Source organism: Gavia stellata, chromosome 16 (assembly GCF_030936135.1).
Source record: "Gavia stellata isolate bGavSte3 chromosome 16, bGavSte3.hap2, whole genome shotgun sequence".
In the NCBI taxonomy this organism is placed as follows: domain Eukaryota; kingdom Metazoa; phylum Chordata; class Aves; order Gaviiformes; family Gaviidae; genus Gavia; species Gavia stellata.
This window is the reverse complement of record NC_082609.1, coordinates 10,013,607-10,032,791: the sequence shown is the minus strand read 5'-3', so window position 1 is coordinate 10,032,791 and position 19,185 is coordinate 10,013,607. Positions and strand designations below refer to the sequence as shown.

The 19,185-nt window shown below is 39.4% G+C and overlaps 1 protein-coding gene across 2 annotated transcripts; it reads right to left on the bottom strand.

Moving 5' to 3' along the window:
* Nucleotides 1–4,661: 4,661 nt before the first annotated feature.
* UBLCP1 (ubiquitin like domain containing CTD phosphatase 1) lies at nucleotides 4,662–17,732 on the bottom strand. Of its 2 annotated transcripts, none has more exons than XM_059825348.1 (11): nucleotides 17,706–17,732; nucleotides 14,885–15,078; nucleotides 14,388–14,479; nucleotides 13,893–13,978; nucleotides 13,686–13,801; nucleotides 12,492–12,590; nucleotides 11,453–11,490; nucleotides 9,118–9,216; nucleotides 8,544–8,660; nucleotides 7,043–7,170; nucleotides 4,662–5,663 (listed from the first exon to the last, which is right to left on the bottom strand). In XM_059825348.1, the coding sequence occupies exons 2-11, from the start codon at nucleotides 15,036–15,038 to the stop codon at nucleotides 5,636–5,638; spliced, it is 957 nt and encodes a 318-aa protein (XP_059681331.1). In that variant the 5' UTR covers nucleotides 15,039–15,078; nucleotides 17,706–17,732; the 3' UTR covers nucleotides 4,662–5,635. The 2 variants fall into 2 exon arrangements, with proteins under 2 accessions (XP_059681331.1, XP_059681330.1); XM_059825347.1 differs by having other exon boundaries at nucleotides 14,885–15,101; nucleotides 17,706–17,725.
* Between the last annotated feature and the right edge of the window lie 1,453 nt (nucleotides 17,733–19,185).

Below are 19,185 nucleotides of genomic sequence, written 5' to 3'. Positions count from 1 at the left end.
AAGCCTTGCAAAATACAATTCTAGAGCCATCTCACCTTGCCCTAGGAAGCAGGGTATCTTTGAAAGTTTTATTAGAATTTGTTTCTTCCTGTGCCACCATTTGTTCTTCCCGTATGACCCAAACTAGTGGAAAACACCTGAGGAAAAAAGTTTGATGCTTACCAGAGGAGCTCTTGGCTTGTAACACATCAATAATGTACAAAGCTCATCAAAGCACTCGGTCATTACAATACCACTGCACGCTGCCTCCTATGGAGCATTTAGAGTCCACTGTGCCAATAAAGCACAAATTGAGACCTGATATACACCCACACCAAGAAGCTTTTAAGAAACAAGGGAAAGATTCTAGAGCACTGGAAAAAAAAAACAAAGACAGGAAGGAGGTTTTTTAACTGCAATATTACTATGAGAACATGTTCAGAAACATAACTCTGGGTGTCAAAGTGGAGCTTGTTCAATTTTTTGTTCATCTGTGGACATTTCCCTCCAATATGAAACAATTCAGACTTCTGAACAGCCTGTGACTCAGCCACTCATGCCCAGCTGTCTGGCTCTTCTTCAGGAAGAGGCATGGCAGATCCAACTCAAATCCAGGGGCTGATCTTGCAGCAAGCAGAACGAAGTATTGGCTCAGACTGTTGGAGGTGAAAATTCCAATCACATCTGAAGGTTAAGATGTTTGGCTCGGGCATTTATATTGAACTATGACTTCTTTGACTGATGCTCTGATCCAGAGTTTGACTTGCTGTCCTCTCAAGAGCAGCATAAATAGTGAAGAACAAGGCTCTTGTTGTTAAATACCAAATGCTTTAACACCACAGGTGAAGATATTTAGTCACTAAAAATCTGATGCAATAGCCTTAGTGTTTCATAACACCAAGGTCAAAATCTTCCAGGGTGTGGCAAGGGGATTGCTCAGCAACAGTGACCATGCAGGCTCTGCTCCAGGTCACCCAGTCCCCTTGCACACAGGAGCTGCAGCCAACCCTCGTCCCTGCCATGGTGAAAATGATAAGAGCTGCTCTTTCCTCATATATAAACACCTCGGAAAAATGGTGTTATGTGAGCAGAGTGGGCTTGCAATTCCAACTAGAGTTGCAAGAGAAAAAAACAACTTTTAATCAAGTGCTAATGATGCACTCTTCTTTGCTGTGCCTACCACCCCACCCGTAGTGCCAAGAGCATTATGCAATTGGAGAACAAGCTCCCTTTGACTTGTACCCATTATTTCTTAACAGAAAATGAATTGATGGGAAAACTATTTGCTAGGAGAGACATAGAAATTAATGGCATGGCATTGTATGTGTCTGTGTGTGGCAAGGAAACATGCCAAGCTCTGCACAGACTCCTGAGAACTAAATGAGCATTCAAGTGCTTGCAGCATCAAAGGATCTCCAGAGATGAGCAAACTTCATAAACAAGCATAAACAAGGAAGCTCAGGGATCTGTGAGAAAGCTCATCAGTATATAAATAGTTCACTTTTAAATCCTCTATTATAAAACACGATCAGAAAAGGGCTGGTGTATGAATGGTGAGGTTGAGGCCTCGTGTGATTATTGGGGATCTAAACGGTAACGGGGGATTGCAGTGTAGGGGACCTGGAGTGGATAATACAGCCGGGCAATAAAGGTCTAAGATAGACAGTGTTGTCCAGCAGATAAAACCAGGAGTCTGGAAAGTCAAACTTGGCACTGTAAGGCATCATACATGTTTTTCACCATTCTCTAGGAAAACCTAACCAAACTGATATCATTCATTTCTCACCATGAGGCAGCTCTTCCAGACCCTGAATCTTTTGAGTTGCTTATACCTAAAACATGTCCTGATTAGTGAAGAGCCCTTTCAAAGCACAAATGTCAGTATAGAACTCTGGTAACTTATGGCTGTCACAAGATATTGCTAATATTACTTACAGAAGAAACTTGTAACACTTGAAAGATGTACCTTGTCTTCTCCAGGATAGATCAGTATTCTTCTCTTCTAGTCCTGTTATTCTCTACCTTAACATTTCCTTTTTGTGGAAGTCTCTCCATCGATCCCCCAGCCAAAGCACTTCATCAGCCACCCTACACTGGGTGCAGTGGTTGCCCACACGAATACTGGCTAGCACCTGCCATGACTGCTGCAATGTCAATAGAGAAATGTTGGAGGATTCTGCCCTCTAACACCTCTTCATCCAGCATTTCTGGTTTTAAACAGCTTTAGTGAATCAGAACTGTTTACTTTTCTTTACCCTCTGAAACACAATTCTTACCTAGGCTTCACCTTATTGGTAGGAAGAAAGTATTCAGCACTTCTCACATCAGTCTTAAATACATCCTGAACAGACAGAGTGGAAAATTGTCTTAAACCCTTTGGCATCCACTTGCTGTCAGTCACATGTCAAGTCAGGAATAAAAATTGGCAACTAGTTGATTTCACAGTCATGCAGCAGGATTTGTGGAGCTGAATTTGCAGTCCAGTTCTTGGCTTCAGCTGTCACTCCATGTACCTCCAGTGATGAGCATTCATGCCACAGAGAGGCATTAGAGTTGTCAGATATCCAGAGCTTACAGAAATAACTTCATTTTTAAATGGACTGTCTCTTTTGGTATGAATAATCAGACAGAACAACATACCAAATACTTGACACGTACTGGGAGCCCAGTACAGTCTCTGACACATGAATATTTAGACTATTTTGGACTCCATTTAATGCTTCTCCAGAGTTTTGCAGAACAGTAAATTATGAGCTCTATAATTAAGCTGCACACTCCCTCTCTTTGATTATGTTTTAATCCTATTTCTTTTAACAGAGATTGTCAAAGCTGTTGATCAAGTACTTCTCAGGTACCTCAATATAATCTAAAAGGAAACTAAATGTTAACAGGGAACAAGGCTTTAAACTTTGCTGTTGATAGTTATTCACAAGGCTCAACTATACTTTGGAAATATAAGTAGGTCAAAACTGCCTTCCCTATTAAAAAGGAGAAACAAAAAGTGAGCAGAGGTGTTTTCCTTTGAACTTAGGAGCAATAAATATATTACTTTGGGGTAATCAGAAAGGTAGCCATTTATCCTTGCAGTTATACTAAATTCTGGTAGTTTGGCACAGAATCATACTGTATGTATAGCCTGGAAGACCCATGCAGTACAAACACGAGAGCTGCGCTGCTTCAGCCGAAGCTCCACCCACCAGTGGTTAAAGGGGAGCGTGCAGGTTTGGCCACTCTGTGTGACCCACTCTCATCTTCCTGAGCACCTGCAATTCTTGTATTAAGAATATTAGACCTTCCTAGCCTATTCCCTTTAGCATCTGACTACGGACTTGTTGGTGAAGTCGTCTTAACTCTGTTCTGAACCTGCTGATGCCACCTGCCTCCACAACAAACGGTGGTAACATATTCCAGGAGATTGCTACCTGCTGCTCTTAACAATTTTAAGCCATGCTCCTATTTGTATGAGTGACCCCTCATTCTAGTATTGTGGGATTTGGTGAACATCAGTTTTGCGCTTGCCTTATCTACAGCTTCACGATTTTATACATCTCAGTCATGTCTGAGCCAAGTAAATCACTGCAGTGTTTATAGGAGATAGCCAGTAAAATACACAGGCTTCTTTTGAAAAGAAAAAAAAAATTCAAATTGTAAGACTAGTCTTTAAACATAAAATATGATAAGGGAAACAACGTTAGTCATAAAAGACACGATGACTTGTCAGTAACAGCAATGTGTTACCATCACGATGAGATCATACTCTCACATATTTCAGTGCAGCTTATAAAATATTTGAAAAGGGATTGCACATCTACTTCAGATCAGCAAATACTTTGAAATTCTGGGTTGAAATCCCAGTGTCACTGAAATAAAAAAACTAAGATTTTTTCTTTAATGTTCCTTGTATAAAGCAAAAGAAAGGCGTACTGCTGATTCACTGTAAAACTTCTGTTTGTCTGTTAACTTTGAGTGAAAAGATACGGGCACATGTTAAAATACATTCCCTTGGTTCTGTTTTCTCTGCCTGGGTAGCATAACAAACTCTATAGGTGGTTCAAGTGCCAACGCCTTGACTTCTTTCAATTCTTTAAATTGAAAGGTACTCTAGTACACCATATACCAGTCCTATAGTCCAGCATCTGTGCTACTGCAGCCTTTCGAGGTAAAGGATCGCTCTAAGCTCAGGGACTATATCCGTACTGTATGTACACGAGTGAGTCAGCCTTCTAGTTCAGAGATCAGCTCTAGGAGACACAATTTCAGAAATTCACCCTCCATACTTACCTAAAACAAAGATTTTTATGCATCAGGTTTCTGGTTTACTAGTTTAAAACACAGCTTGGGTTGGCACTAAACCACAAAGAGCAGCAGATAAGAAACTGTGTATTTTCTGACAGGTCATTGAGCTGGAGCCTAGCATGCTCATCTTAACAGCTCATTTGTGTCTGCTGTCCTGACATTCTGACATTTGCTGTCAAGGTTCCTTTCCCTGGCAGCTGGGACCACTGCCCTAATTTGCAGCAGCACATACCAGTCTCTTATTTAACTACTGATGCAAAACCCATGTCTCTGGAATCCAAAGAAACACCCCAAAAAACCAAAATGAAGAGTATAAATGGTTTCTCTATTATGCAAACTAGATATTTAGAACAGCACAGGACACAAATTATGAAAAAGGTATTTATTATTTACACAACTGCTATAGTTCCTTAAGAACAATATATACCATTTTTATTTGAAAGGGTCAGTCTTCTTTCAAATACATGAACTGCATAATGCACAAGTGTTGGTAATGCCAAACAGCAGTCACATCACACTTCTATAGTGCAGGCATAAGCAGCGCAAGTAAATGATATTTTAAGAACAGTATGGCTGAATATTGTATTTAAACACAGTGTTTGCACTTTGACAAGATTTAGCTAGAAGAGAACAAGGGGTTTGTTCATGCTTTGTTAGGAATGTGACTTTCATCTGAGGTTTAAACCCTTTATCTGACATATGAGAATTTTTCAGGCAGCCTGCTTTTCACTTACCAAATAAGAGTGGGTTTCTCTCCCTCAAACTTCAATCTTTTGTTTTCCAGTAAACACTGCTTTATAGTACAAGTTCACGCACTGGGGTAAATTGGCCACAGAGGTGGTACTTTCCCATCTTACTGTCTTGCACAGAGAAACACTGACATACTAATACATACCAAACTTAGACAACTTGTAATTTATAGACTTAAATACTGGAATGGGAGAGGGAGACTGTTTCTAAAGATGGAGGGAATAGAGGGCTTATACAATTCATACACTGCCAAGGTTGGCACCTTACTCAACTTTTTTGGTCTAAACATTTTTTTTCTAGATTCAGAATGGTTTTGGTCTTTAATGGTTATGGTTGTACTTCGGCAGCAAAGGAGAAGAAAGTATTTTAAGTAGTAACACCAGAACTGAATGCAAGGAAAAGTAACTGACTTGTTTCTCCCACTTTGAGCTTATTGCTGTGATCTTTTAGAAAAAAACCCACAACCAACCACCTGGAAGACCAAGTATAGCAGTCATTCTGGCATTGGATCCAGTGTCCAGCACTATTATACTCTAGCGTAAAAGCAAGGAAAAGTCCAATGATCTTAGTTACGTTCCCTTCAATGCAGTGCCACACAACTTTACTAGCGTTATTGTCCTTGCTTCTTTGAAAGATACCTGAAAGAAACAAAAGTACAGTTTTTCACAAGATAAGAGGTAGGCACAAATATATGCAGTACCTTTTATAAACTCAAAGTATGAATCTGCTTTCTTTTCTCACTAGCTATCCTCCTATTGATAACCAAAAATTAGAAATGTGAGCAATACTACTTATGATTTTATTTGATTACAACATTCTTTCAATTCCATGATAGGTTACCTTACAGTAATTCAAAGTCATTTTTCTAGTTACTCTATTAGGATTTTTGAAACTAAAGGGAGGAAGGAAATGGAAACGTGTTTTATTCTAAGAGGTTGAAAATTACATCAGTTGGAAAAGCAGCTATTATATCCTTTAAGATAAAAACGCCCATTAGATATGGCACTCCTTCAAATAAATTCAAGAATTTAATGAACAGTCATCCAGTAGAACCTGAAAAGAACAGCCCTCCACTAGCTTCTTTAGAGAAGCTGAGTTACTCAAAAATGCTTGTTTTCTGATCTCATAGTTCTCTTACTACTACAGCTGGAGGAATCTGGCTAAGTGGTGACATTGAAGTCTTTGCAAATACTCTAGAAAAAAAAAAAATCCAACCAATTTAACTGACAGTTGGAAGTATCCAGTGAATTTCTCTGCTTTTAAAGTTTAACATTTGACTTTCTGTTCTAATCAGAAACAAGAAAGAAAACTGTATCAAGTTTGCAAGGCTGTTCTTTTAAGCACTGAATGAGTGTTTTTTGAATAACATATTACACACACTTTTTTTCACGTGTATTGAAACTTCAGGCTGTTGCATAAAACCATGAAGAATTTTGCGCAAACACTTCAGCTATTTATTTTCCAGCAACAATTAGGATGCTAACTGGTGCCCTAAGCGTTTGGAAAACTCTCGTTCGTAACACAGTAACTTACATTTCAGAGCCGATGAATACCATAACACCACACAACTTGGATAGCGCCTGAGAACCACGCTGTAACACCCCAAACCTCTGAAGTAACTGCCAGAAAAGTTGCCTTGTAACAAAGGACTTGAGATCCGAACTGACAACCTAACTTTGTAGGGGTGGAAAGAAAGAGATTTCCAGGGACCAGGTTTCTTCAAAAATTCTCTTCCCTTTAGGAAGCATAATTGCTTCACTGAAAACAATCAGCGGTCCTGAATACTGCAGAAGTATGACAAGAAAAGGTCCATTCTGTCAAAATCTTATCATTTTAGAGAAGCAGCCCAAACACTATAGCCTTATTAAAATTCTACTCAAACTAAAAGACCTTCATAACTGTAAGTGATGTCAGAGTTCATCAGCTCAGCTGTTTCCTGTCTTTGTACAGATAAACTCAAGCAAAACAGAGTGAGGTCAGGGACAGAAGGAAGAAAAAATTTTGACTTTGTTCTTACCTTTCCCAATGTTTGTGATTCAGCTCCAAAAAGTCATCTAATTTCGCTATTTCTTTGAGGTATTGAGTGAGCTTTAGAAGCTCCTTGTCTTTATCCCGATTTAAATGTGCTTTCATAAAAGGCCTTATCTATACAAAATAAACAAACTCAGTATAACCATTTGCTCAAAGTAAGAAAATTGCTTCCGATTCTCTATCATTTACCACCTAATTAAAATATATTTTCAGTACTATGCCAAATTATAACTTCTCTTAGGTAAGTGGAAGAAAAACCTTTTCCATTAGTGGCCACATCCAATTTGGCTTCTTATTCGTGCAAACTGGACTGTTCGACTTTTGTCTTGCGTGCCCACCAGGAAGAAATTTTATCTTGTACTTCTTCAAGCCTTCCCCTCCCAGTCAGACAGAATGCTAAAACGATCTGGAATGGACTGCCACACTTTCTAATATGATTTCACAGATATTTTTGCAGGAGACATGAGGGGTTTTCAGCTCTGCTTTGAGTTGTGCGGCATCGCTGGAACCAGATGCTTTTTTTTCAACAAAAAGCATGTGACCACAATCATAGTTTCTGTGAAAAGCGATGTCAGAAATAAAGCTTATCTGACAACTGCTTTAAGCTTGGAATACATTATACCTGTGCTTTGTTTTAGTGATTCAAAGTTCTTGTCTGTAGCTCTGTTAACAACATTTTGACAAACATCTTTCAAACCTGAGCTAGAGGGAGCTCTCTGGATAATCCTCTCTTAGCAAGATCTTTGCTATCCCTGATTCTCCTAACACTGTACAGTTCCAATTAACATCATCTTGATAGATCTCATCAATTGCTATCCTCTTCACATCATGGATACTTTCAAAGAAACATCATCTTGGATTTCTGCATTTGAAAACATCTTCTCTTTCTTAAAGAAATTTATGAGGGTTCTTTTAATACCATACTACTGTACCATCATATGTAAGTAGAAATTTAAGTTGCATTCTTCTTATTCAGAACCAGCACTGATATTGGAGTGCAAACTGGTTGACAATTTTATAAAATTAAATATTTGCTGTTCTGCAGTCAAAATGGCTCAAGGTATTAATTATTTCCCAGAACAGAATGCTTGCTATTACACTGGCATACTACCATGAAGTACAACCACTTGTTATTTGATTTATTTTCTGAACATAACAACTCTTGAGATTGAACATCACATACTTCAATGGTGCCTGTCAGCAAAGCCCAGCTTGATTATGGCTCGCAGGTACAATTTAAGCAGAAATCATGATTTCATTGATTTTGGTAGTCTCTTAAAAGCTCACTTAACAGTGAAACAAAGCTTATTTAATACTACTGTTAGGGAAATACTAGTCCAGACAAATGGCAATCTAAACAACAAAAAATAAAATATGCATCTTTGCTAGTTAAGAATAGTCTTTCTTTATGGTACAGCAAAGTAGTATGAGAAAGTACTACTTGAAGTATAAGAAAAAGTAGTAAAAAAAATTCCAGTTAAAATTACCTTGAGTCCGTTTTGTGGATTCATTAGGAAGTTTCGGCCAATATCATCAAACATAATAGTATTTTTTTTGCTGTAATATTCTGAAAATTTTCCCCAGATAACACCAAGAGGCTTCACCTGCAAAAATAACACATACAAGGTACCTGAGGTAAATCAGATCATATGCAGCAGATGAAAATACCAGTCTGTAGGAACTTGAGTCCAAACTCGAATGGACACTTGAATTCTTTTGCTGAAAAATTATCAGGTACTTGGGTTTTAATAAGGGAAGTGATGTGAAATAGTACAATATACTAAATACCTCCCACACTGAAGAAAACCTTTCTGTTGGCACTAGATTTTCTTGCAAGTTATCTATTATTGGATTTGAAAGCAGTGTCATCCAAATGTATTACTTAAAATAAAACTTCAATAGAGAATTTCAGTAGGAAAAAAAAATAAATCTACGTTTCCAAGATGCTTAGAGTTTTCTTGCATGAAAACTCCAGCACAACTTTATTGTTGAATATTTCAAAGGGGCATGATAACATGTCAGTTGAATGTAGAAAAATATCAGGAAAAAATAGGTACTTACATCTATTAGTCCTCTTCTAGGAGTGTGCACTGTTATCATGGCAGCACTGTCCAACATGAAAGTTATCTTGTAGTTTGCATTGGTACTCACTCCAAGCTCCTGCATCACAAAGATTTATTATTAAAGCTTCTAATTATTACAGTTTTACTGCTGTACAGCTGAAACCATGATTATAATACATTGTTTGTCAATGGTGAGCTGCTGAGGATTACCAGAGACACACTAAAAATAGATATCTGGGGAGGTTTAGATTTTTTTATCCAATGAGAATCATAAAAGTACACCATTCTACCAAGAGAAAAAAGCTGATAGGAATTTATTTTTGCAGCGTTTACAATCAGAAACTTATGAACTGATGTCAGCATAAAACCAAAGCAACTTTGCAGAAAAGGCAAAATACAGAGAGATCTTGCTCATACCTTCATGCATAATCTTTCACAAGTTCTACATGCCTCAACTTTGCTCAATATCTATAGCAAGGATAGCAACTGTGTACTGTCTACTATTTGTTCCTTCCAGTAAGCTGCAACAAATCACAACCCAATCTAAGATGAAACAGTTCATTGTTACCCTTTCCTCCTACACATGTCCAAGATAGCCAACGTTAGTCAGAAATCTGTCAGTTTGCACTTTAAAGATTTGGTAACTCCAGAAATAAAGACTCTAAGGAAAACTTATCCTTTTTAGAAAAAAAAACCCCTTTGAGTAGATGAGAGAGCATCATTTCAATTTCAAATCCTTTACAAAGCTGAAAAGTAATAGTAAAATCTGCCGACATGTTGTAACACAGATATTGCTGACTTAATTTCTGGTGTGTGCAACAGCAGTAATGTGCAAAGCTACAAAACAAGGAGAAAATACCTCTTGCAGATATCTAGCCACACTTAATTGATTTCTTTTACATGAAAAAGTGAATCTTGCAAATGAAAAGCACTACCTACCTGGGTCAGTGTCCTGTTACACTGAAAAAAACTAGCTGTTCTAGACTGTCTGAATTCCAGGCATAAATAAGATGGTAAATGAGAGATTAAACTTGGTCATCTGATACTCCCTTCTTTTTAATGCTGTTCCTGCTTTGTAGTTTAAAACAAAAACTTTAATGCCAAATATTGCTCGGATCATTGCTCCCTGACAAAAAGTAAAGCTTTTAGAGGTAATCACCCCTGGTACTATCAGTTTAAGAAGAAAAAGCAGTAGGCATCTAGTGGTAGCAATCTCAGCTGATCAAGATCCAGGAGAAGGCATAGAAAAGTGGTGATTCAGTAGCATATGAGAGGGCTGGAAAGGCAACCTAGAAATGTAGAAAGGTGACCAATGCATGGGAAACAGTCCAGTTTGGAACAATGGTTTTCCACCAGATTGAATCCTAGCACTACACTGAGAGACACAACATAAACAGAGATGTAACGCTGCCACAAGAAGTGCAATGTTTGCAAGGCTCAACACTGATTTTACTTGCACTAACTCTACTTCATAGTTCTGATTAAAGGTTCTCATTCCCGAGATCACTCTGAGGCATTTTTGTTTGTTTAGAAAAATTGCAGCAATTCATTATTTTGAGGAATAGAACACTGGAAAATGTGCTTTGCTCTGTTAAAACCTGAAAAAAATAGTTAGTCTTAACAAAGAGTGGAAATACAAAAACTTTAATTTGAAAGAGTTTTCCCTGAAATGGAAACAAGCTTTGATTTATAAGCATAAAAAACCCCAACCCACCAACCAAATGTACAGCAATTCTTAGTAAGCTCATTAGATTTACAGCTAAGCCTGACTGTAAATGTGTTTACGACTAGGTCAGCTGTGCAAAACTGGCTAGTTGCCTGATTTACATACGGAAGAAACTAGGATTGAAAGAAGAGCTCTTACGGATGTTTAATAAGGCAGAGGAAGCAACAGAACAACACAGCTGCAAGAGGTACAAAATAAATATGAAAAGAGTTTCCTCTTGATAACCTACTCCAGCATGCCACATCTGTCCGCTCCTTTAAAAAAAAAAGATATTACACTTAAAGACTAGAGGTCTATAATTAGAGGTAAGATGAAAGCAACTGTGAAGGCTGTGTGACTAATCTAAGTTTCAGCAGGTACTGACTTGTGTTTAGTTCTGCTAAATTTAGCACCTACTGCTGATAGTTTGTGTGGAATTCTAAAATTAGATTTAAACTAGTTTTGTGACAAAGACAATTTAAAGTGACTATGAAGATTTAAAAAACTCAGATATTGATTCATACAACCTCCCCAGTTGCTAACCTGCTCTATAACGCTGAGCATGAGTCCAACTATATGAACAGCTAGCCAGACTAGAAACAAATTACACATTTTCAGAACAACTTACTTTCATTTTTGCTTCAATCCACTTCATATTAGTAGCAGCTGAAACAAAAAGGGAGGAAACAGAAAGAATACTTTATCAAAATAAGTCACTGACAGGCAAAAAAGAAACAAGCCAAGAAACTGTTCACTTTAACATATCAAATTTTTACACAAAATTTAATTTCAGAAAGATTCACCCTTGTTACAGCTTTTAGGGTTTACTACCTTGAAGACAGTCTTCCTCCATGGAAGTTTTTTTTTTTTTTTTTTTAAAAAGCTTACTTTCCAAATGAACAACTAGATGAAGCACTGCATGCCTTTAAACCATTTTCTAGATCAGCTGTTACTGAACTACAGTCTGCAGGACCATAAGAAGTGGGCTACACCAGGTCTGAGGAACCATATTGCCTGTGCAGGATCTTCTCCTGGAACCAATGATAAGAATACATAAGGCCTGGAAAGGACAAAGTGTCAACATTGCCCACTGATCTAAGAATATGTGGAAACATTGTTCCAGGCTATGAAAACTAAATTTTGTAATACAATTTTAATATGGTTTAAACTCTGCACTGGCTAAAGCCTGTTCTCCATCTGTTGGACAGGAAGTGAAACAGCATGCAAAGGCAAACGATCAACCATCCCTGTAGACAGGAGAGTTTGGTTCATTTGGCAGTTCACTACTTATTGTCTGGATTGAGTTTATTTGTAAAGATAGCCATCAGTGTTCGAATGTTGATTATACAATTCTGTTACTTCAAACACTTGTTTGTTTGTTTGTACAAAGTAACATCCAGCAAAGTGATGTTGAGCTTTATACTGTGGTTAGATCCATTCACGTGAGCAATACATTGCTGTTTTTTCACATAAGAATTACTGTTTTTCTAAAATAGCTCTTAACAGCTGTGTGAACATTCCTGCTGAATGTATTACAGCTAAGAATTCATGTATTGTTTTAGATCTTGTGATTCACAGTAAAAAGCAATATAAAAACCTCCCACCTGGAGTTTCTGCTCTGAATGACAATTTACAATGAAGTCTTAGGTATTGAGTATAAAACTTACACCAAATTACAATATCATAATCCTCATATGCAGATGTCAGGAATTCATGAAGGTATGGCCTCATCAGTTCTACCCCAGTTTCAGCACATGATCTGTGGTCTAAAAAGAATATGAGATAAGCAATTAATTATTAAAGTTTAAGTTAAGTTATTAAAGTTCAGTCTGACTTTTCTATTTATCCAGAGACCTGAAGAGTTTGTTGAAGGAAGCACTGTGGCACTTTAAAATCATGAATTAATTCCCGTTTTAAAGACGGAGAGAAGAAGCAGAGGGAATATTTATCTGTTGATCCTTACAGGTATTTGAGGGTTTTAGCTAATAGTTAAATAGAGATCTGTGGGTCTGAGTATCTTTGAAGAGTCAGACCAAATAGTTCATCTGTGCGCCTTAGCAAATTTGTAACAGCCGACATATGAAACAGTTTCCTTCAAACCTAGTCCAGTTAATTTTGTCAACATACATCAAACTTATTTCAGACATGCAAATGTTGCCTGTTGCAATTAGAAAACTGCTGTCAAATTCTGTTAGCAGAAGACCTCTACATAAAAATTTTAAACTCAGTAATAGGCTGAATTTTGTTCTCAGATAGTAAACAAATCTCATCAAAAAGGAATGGTAAAGAAAAGGAATAAAGCAAGCTATTATTTACTGCTTATAGTCAAGCTGCCATGACACACCTACATCCCAGAAAATTAAGTCAGAAGGAAAATTCTGGCTTCCAAAAAAACCAGTCTGACAGTTTTTTCAAGTAAAACATGTTTTTCTGCATGTTTAGTAACAATCTGGAAATAAAATTTGAAGCTATTCTCCCACACCCCCCAAAAGTGGAGTCAATCAGGTACAGACAGAGATCGTTATTTTACAGTATCTTGCCCTGCCACCGTGATGTCCAAGATACAAGTTGGTCAAGAGACACATTATTTGGATAAAATATTAAATACTATTTTTTTTTATATCTTCTTGCAGAAAGTAAATAGTTGCTGCACTAAAATCAACAATATGCAACACTTAAAAAGCTCGATGCTTTTTAAAATACGAACAGAAGACCCCAAAATATTACAAAGCAGAAGTTACATGGTACAACACATACCAAAATTACTGAAGTAGATTTGTAAAGCAAAAATCAAGAAATGTGAACTGGCAAATAAACTGACCTCTTAAACAAACAAACCCAGAAGTTGCATAAAATCTCACCAAATAGTGTATAATCAACATCTAGCACCAGCAGCTTTTTTCCTTCTCTAGGAGGATTCAGAATTTCCACTTTGTATTCTTTAACTCTGCGGGAAATTTTTAGTAGATTTTCTTCCCTAATGTAACAGTGCAAAAAGTTACAGTTAATTAAAATGCATACTGTACATTCAATAACAGGACTGTTTTTTAATAGCTAAAACTCCTAACCTATTTTCTACTTCCACAACTTCCTCTTCAATATCAAAGTCATTGACAACATCATCATTATCAGGAGGTGGCCCAAGGACATCTTCCTAGAGGAATAATAATAAAAGATAACTAGCATCACTGAAGGAAAATAACAATGATATCATGTTTCTGTTCCTGCACATTACAGGAAAAAATGCTATTTAACCAAAATTATTTCACTTTACTAGTGGAAAGAATTACTAAAGTATACTGATGATTGTTCAGATTTGAGAAGTCAGTGAATATCATAATAATAGGTTTGTACTTTAAGTCCAGAACAATACAGGAGTTTAATGTATACACTGCTATCAGAGTTCTGCAGAAAAGCTTACTTTACATAGAAAAATAAACACCAACAGAAGTCTACTATTTTTCAGATGATTACTGGAATATTCCAAATTTAAAATTGTAATGAGGAGACATATATAAAAGCATCTTTTCCTGTTTAAGCTAATAAACAAGTAAAATATTTACCAAACTCTCTTCACGAGTGCCCATCATCATGATTTTAGTATTTGGTTTCAACTTGAGAGCTCCAAGCTTAACATCATCATCTGCAGGTTTGCCTATAATGCGAGCAGATTATTTTTTTACTGGGGTAGAGAGATTTTAGAAAACTGTCAATACATTTCATGCTTAATTGAAATAAGCTAGCCTTCAAACACCAGAATACCCCAAGCTGTATTACTGTCCTCCTCCATATACAGATACACTGCTAGTCTGGCTAGCAGCAATTTAACTTTTTTTAATGTACGTTTGCCACATTTCCATGTCTGCCTTTAAAAAATTACCAGGTAGATGCATCAATAATAAACAATATGCAGTAATGTATAAAATTCCTATGTTCATTCAAAAGCTAGATCTGGGAGGTAGATGCCCTGTTAGTATACACATCCTGGCTAGGTTTAGAGGATGTTCGTCCATACACATTTCAGGCACATCCACAAAAAATAATAAATATGAATAGTTACCCTTCATTTTAAGTCCAAGTAATTTTTGACGCTCTGGTAACACTCCAGTAAGACCTTTAAGAGACTGCTTCAGATCCAACACTGTGTCTTCTTCTGATAGCGAGGTTATCGTATACTCCTGTCCACCCCATTTTATTATGAGAGAGAGAGACATCCTTGAAGCATATGTTCAGTATTATTTTCTGAAAAATGTGCTGCAGGAGAAAAAGACAATGATCTATAAGGGAGAAATAGGAGAATTACTCTTTTACAAATCGTACAGTCTGTTTAAAGTATTTTTGATTTTTTATTATATTGTACATCAAAGAGCTGTTTGTTTTGCATGAACAGTTGATAAACATGTTGATAAAATGTTGAAACTAAGGGAGAAAGAAGAGCACTTAAACTGGGGCTCCGAGTTCCACTTCAATGTATTTAGCAATGTCACATTCACCGTTTGCTCCAGCATATGCTCCTTTGCTGTGTGTTCTGTGCAGGTACAGCCTGTTCACTGCACAACCAGCACCCAAGCAGAGTACTGCAGTATCATAAAAGTAATTTTAAATCTCAAATGTCCCCTGCAATAATTACACAACCGAACCAGCCATGGGTATCTTTACGTATGTAACAACAAAACAGCAAATACAAAATACCTAAAATACATAAAACCATAAAAATAGTTCCGAACCCAACAGTTCATTTTTAGCATTGGCTTTCTCTATTTACTTTCACTAAGATCTGTGCAATACCTGCAGTAACACACACCCCAGCTCACCTCTCACTGTAGCAATATCAGAGTAGGAGTTTGAAAACAAAGCCAAAATACACACCTACACAATGCAATTACAGTGTAAGAACTGCACTTTCATTGCAGTGCTAACAAAACAAGAATAATTATACTATCTTTAATTTACACAGCATCACTTATACAAATTGTACCTAGCAGTTCAGTGCTACATTAAACACAGCAGAAAAACAAGATTTTTAGCTTTATGCGGAAGGAAGAAGAACGTGTTTTTTCTGTTAAAGCTTGGAAACAGAGAATCAAGGAAATAGATAGAAAGATATGAAAAGGCTGTTACAGACTGTCAGGAGATGCAGAGAAGGCCTCTGCACCACTAATGGTAAGATTGTCCTCGAAAGACTGATATTCAAAAAGAAGAGAGAGCAGACCTTGAAAAAACCTGAGGCTATCCCCTTTCAAGAAATGCATTACACCAAGAAATACAGGTCTGGCAATCCTGAAAAATCTCAGAATCCAAAAATCTGATTCCTCTTCCTCTCTAGCATTGTAGTCTCAGAGGTTACTTGCTCTCAGACAAAATACTTCTCATTTATACAGTACAGGCTATTAGGAACGAACAAGTAGTTACTCAGGCATACCCACCAAGCTCAGACCAGATGAGAAATAGAGGGCTAGATAAAACCTGCTTGCTGAGGACACTACAAGCCATACCTCCACTCTATTCCCTCTAAGAGCCCTGAAAACAAATTGAAAAGGAAAACTGGTATCACAGAAAAATTATTTTTTTTTTTCCAAATATCCCCAAATCAGGTAAGGACCTGGTATTATCCTGCGGAAAAGACTCATAAAAAGGGGTCTTAGAAGCATCAAGAAATTCAGCTGAGGTTAAGGCTGCATAGTGTCAAGCAATGTTGATATATAGGATCATTATCATAATTTATCCCTGTCCATAATCCTTAAGACTAAGTATACAGAAAGAAGAGTGTATTGTCTGTTTTCTCACCTGTACCACACACCTCAAATCATTCTGCAAAAAAATGCATAGGGCAAGAACTGTAAGAAAACTTCCCAAGTCTCTGTCCAGCACTAAATTGAAAAGATCATCCCTCCGAAGTTGAGCATTTGACCAACTGTCTACCCCTACTGAATTACAGTCCTGTCAAGATGTGTGTTATCAGAAACGCCAAGCAGAAATAAGACACCTTTATTCAATGCCAAAACACTAAGGGGACTGAGTGTGGACACCAGAATCAATAATTACAGGAAAACAGATTAGGAGCAGAGAAAGTCACAAGGATTTTCAAAGTTTCTACCATCAGGGCTGCACATAATGAGAAACTGAAGCTTACTGAACTGAAACCTGCTTTGGTTAATTGTGTTTTCAGAGCGTCTACAAGCCCCTTGGACCACCAAAAGCCTACGGGTTGGAAGGTCACTTGGACCGAGAAAGTGTTAAAGTTGTGTTGTTGTAATTAAATTGTCACATTACACCACTTTTCTTGGAAGATCTGTAAGAGAGACATCCACATCTTTAAGTTTCACTAAGCAACATAAAGCATAAAGGTAAAAACCCCAAAGCACAGAAAGTGCAATACTCCGCAGACGGGACCGCGGCACTTTCTACTGCACCGCAACAGGTGGAGGAACGGGGCTTCAAATCAGAAGTTGCTCTGCGTCAGCCACCGCCGCAAGCGGGTCTCTGGACAGCAGCCGCAGGAACACAACCCGAGGTTCGCTTTCCCCCCTCCGTCTCCCGTCGGGGCCGTCCCAGCCGCGACACGGGGCGAGGCGAGCGGGGAGAGCCCGCACGCTGCTGCCAGCCCCGGGGCCTGGGGAGCGGCTCCCTCCCCGCAGACGTTACGGGGGGCACCGACCCGGCCGAGACAAGCGCTCGCCCTCGGGCGCCCCCCGCGACCGGCCCTGCCTCACCCCGGCCCGGTAAAGCGCGGCCTGCGCCGCGCACGGACGGGCTCGGGCCCAGACCCGCCGGGCTGCCCCGGCGATCGGGGGCACGGCGGCGCTCCCCACAGCCCACCGGGTCACAGTACCGCCGCCGATCCACCCCCCGCCCCTCGGCAGCGCGATGCGGCCCCTCACCCTGGCAACGGAACCGGCACCGTCCCGGGCTCCGCCGCACCGGAAGCGGAACTGGCGCCCAACGGAAGCGGGAGGGGGGGAGGCAGCGCGCGGCGCCCGCAGCCACCCGGATGTGCGCGCGTTTCCCGCTCGGCGGGCGGCAGCGTCGCCATGGCAGCGCGGGGCGGGCTCTCGGCGGGGCCCGGACTCCCTGCCGGAACGGCCATCCGCCGTGCGGCCGCTGCTCGCCCCGGCGGGCCCGGTCACCGGAGACCGAGCGGTGGTGGGGAGGGCGGGGTGATTGCCTGTTCTTGTACCGGTCAGGCTGTGAGGCCTTCTCTTTAACGAGAAGAACAGCTTTCTTCGTGTGCCCGCCTGAGGAGAGCTCCTCGGGGCTGCTCCTGTCGGGTTCGGGCAGGAAACCGCGTTTTTGTGAGGTAAAATCTACGGCAGCCACGGAGCAGGGGTCGTGCCCGGGCCCCCGCGCTCCCCTCATCGCCGGCTGTGAGGCTGAGCTGCGCTGGAGCCCCTCCAGAGCTCAGCGTGGGCCCCAGCGAGGCCAGCGGAGCCAATTCCCGTCTGCAGCTATTCCCGCCAGTGCCTCTTTTTTATTATTAACCCTGAGAGGAGATTGCTCTGTACCCAGGGATCCTGACTCAAAACTTTCTTAGCTTCTGAGCTGGCTCTTTACAGGCATGTTATCTTTTTGTGTCTGTTGAATCAAGGGTCATTTCTCAGCTGCTCTTGGGAACTGGCTTCAGCTGCAGTGGTTTTGTGCATGGACAGGAGATGTAGAAGAAAAAATGTATTTTGCGCAAAGATGGCCTTTCGCCCTTGGGTATTCTGCTTTGCAGAAACTTAAAGGAAAAAAAACCTGTTTTGCGGTAAAGTCTGGTTTCTTACATGTGTGAAATCAAGTGGAGATGATACAGACTGCAGTTCCCCTTGGCATCAGCACAGACAGTGTTAAATTTGAGGGAGGAAGTGAAAGTTTCAGTCCTCCCTCATCTTAGGTCTTGCTCTGTAGAGAGGTTAGGTAATTTTTCTCTCTCTTTTTCGTTTGGTGATAAGTAGAGAAGAGAACAAAAGAGCAGAGGTAAGCAGCCATGCACCAAGTACAAGTTTCTTCAGAATGGCTGCTGTAATGTTCAAGAGCCATTCCTAGTGTAAGTAAATCTCAATGAAGAAGTGCAGTATAAAGAAAAACTGCGTAGAAGTCTGATTTCTTTCCTGAGTGGATATGAATTTAATGTATTTCCTGCCTGGATATGTATTTTGAGTTCTGTTCTATATTCAGGTTTTAGCATAAAAGCACTTTGGTTTACGAAAGTGTGGTACAAATGGGAGACTACTGTAGTGACTGTTCGTGTCAAGTTTAGCTTCTGACTGCACGTAAATCCACGTAAAACCAGTCGTTATGTATGTATTGCAGTCATGAAGGGTTTGCATTTTCCTTTAGTGACACACCGTTGTCCTCCGCACAGAGGAGGCACATCACAGT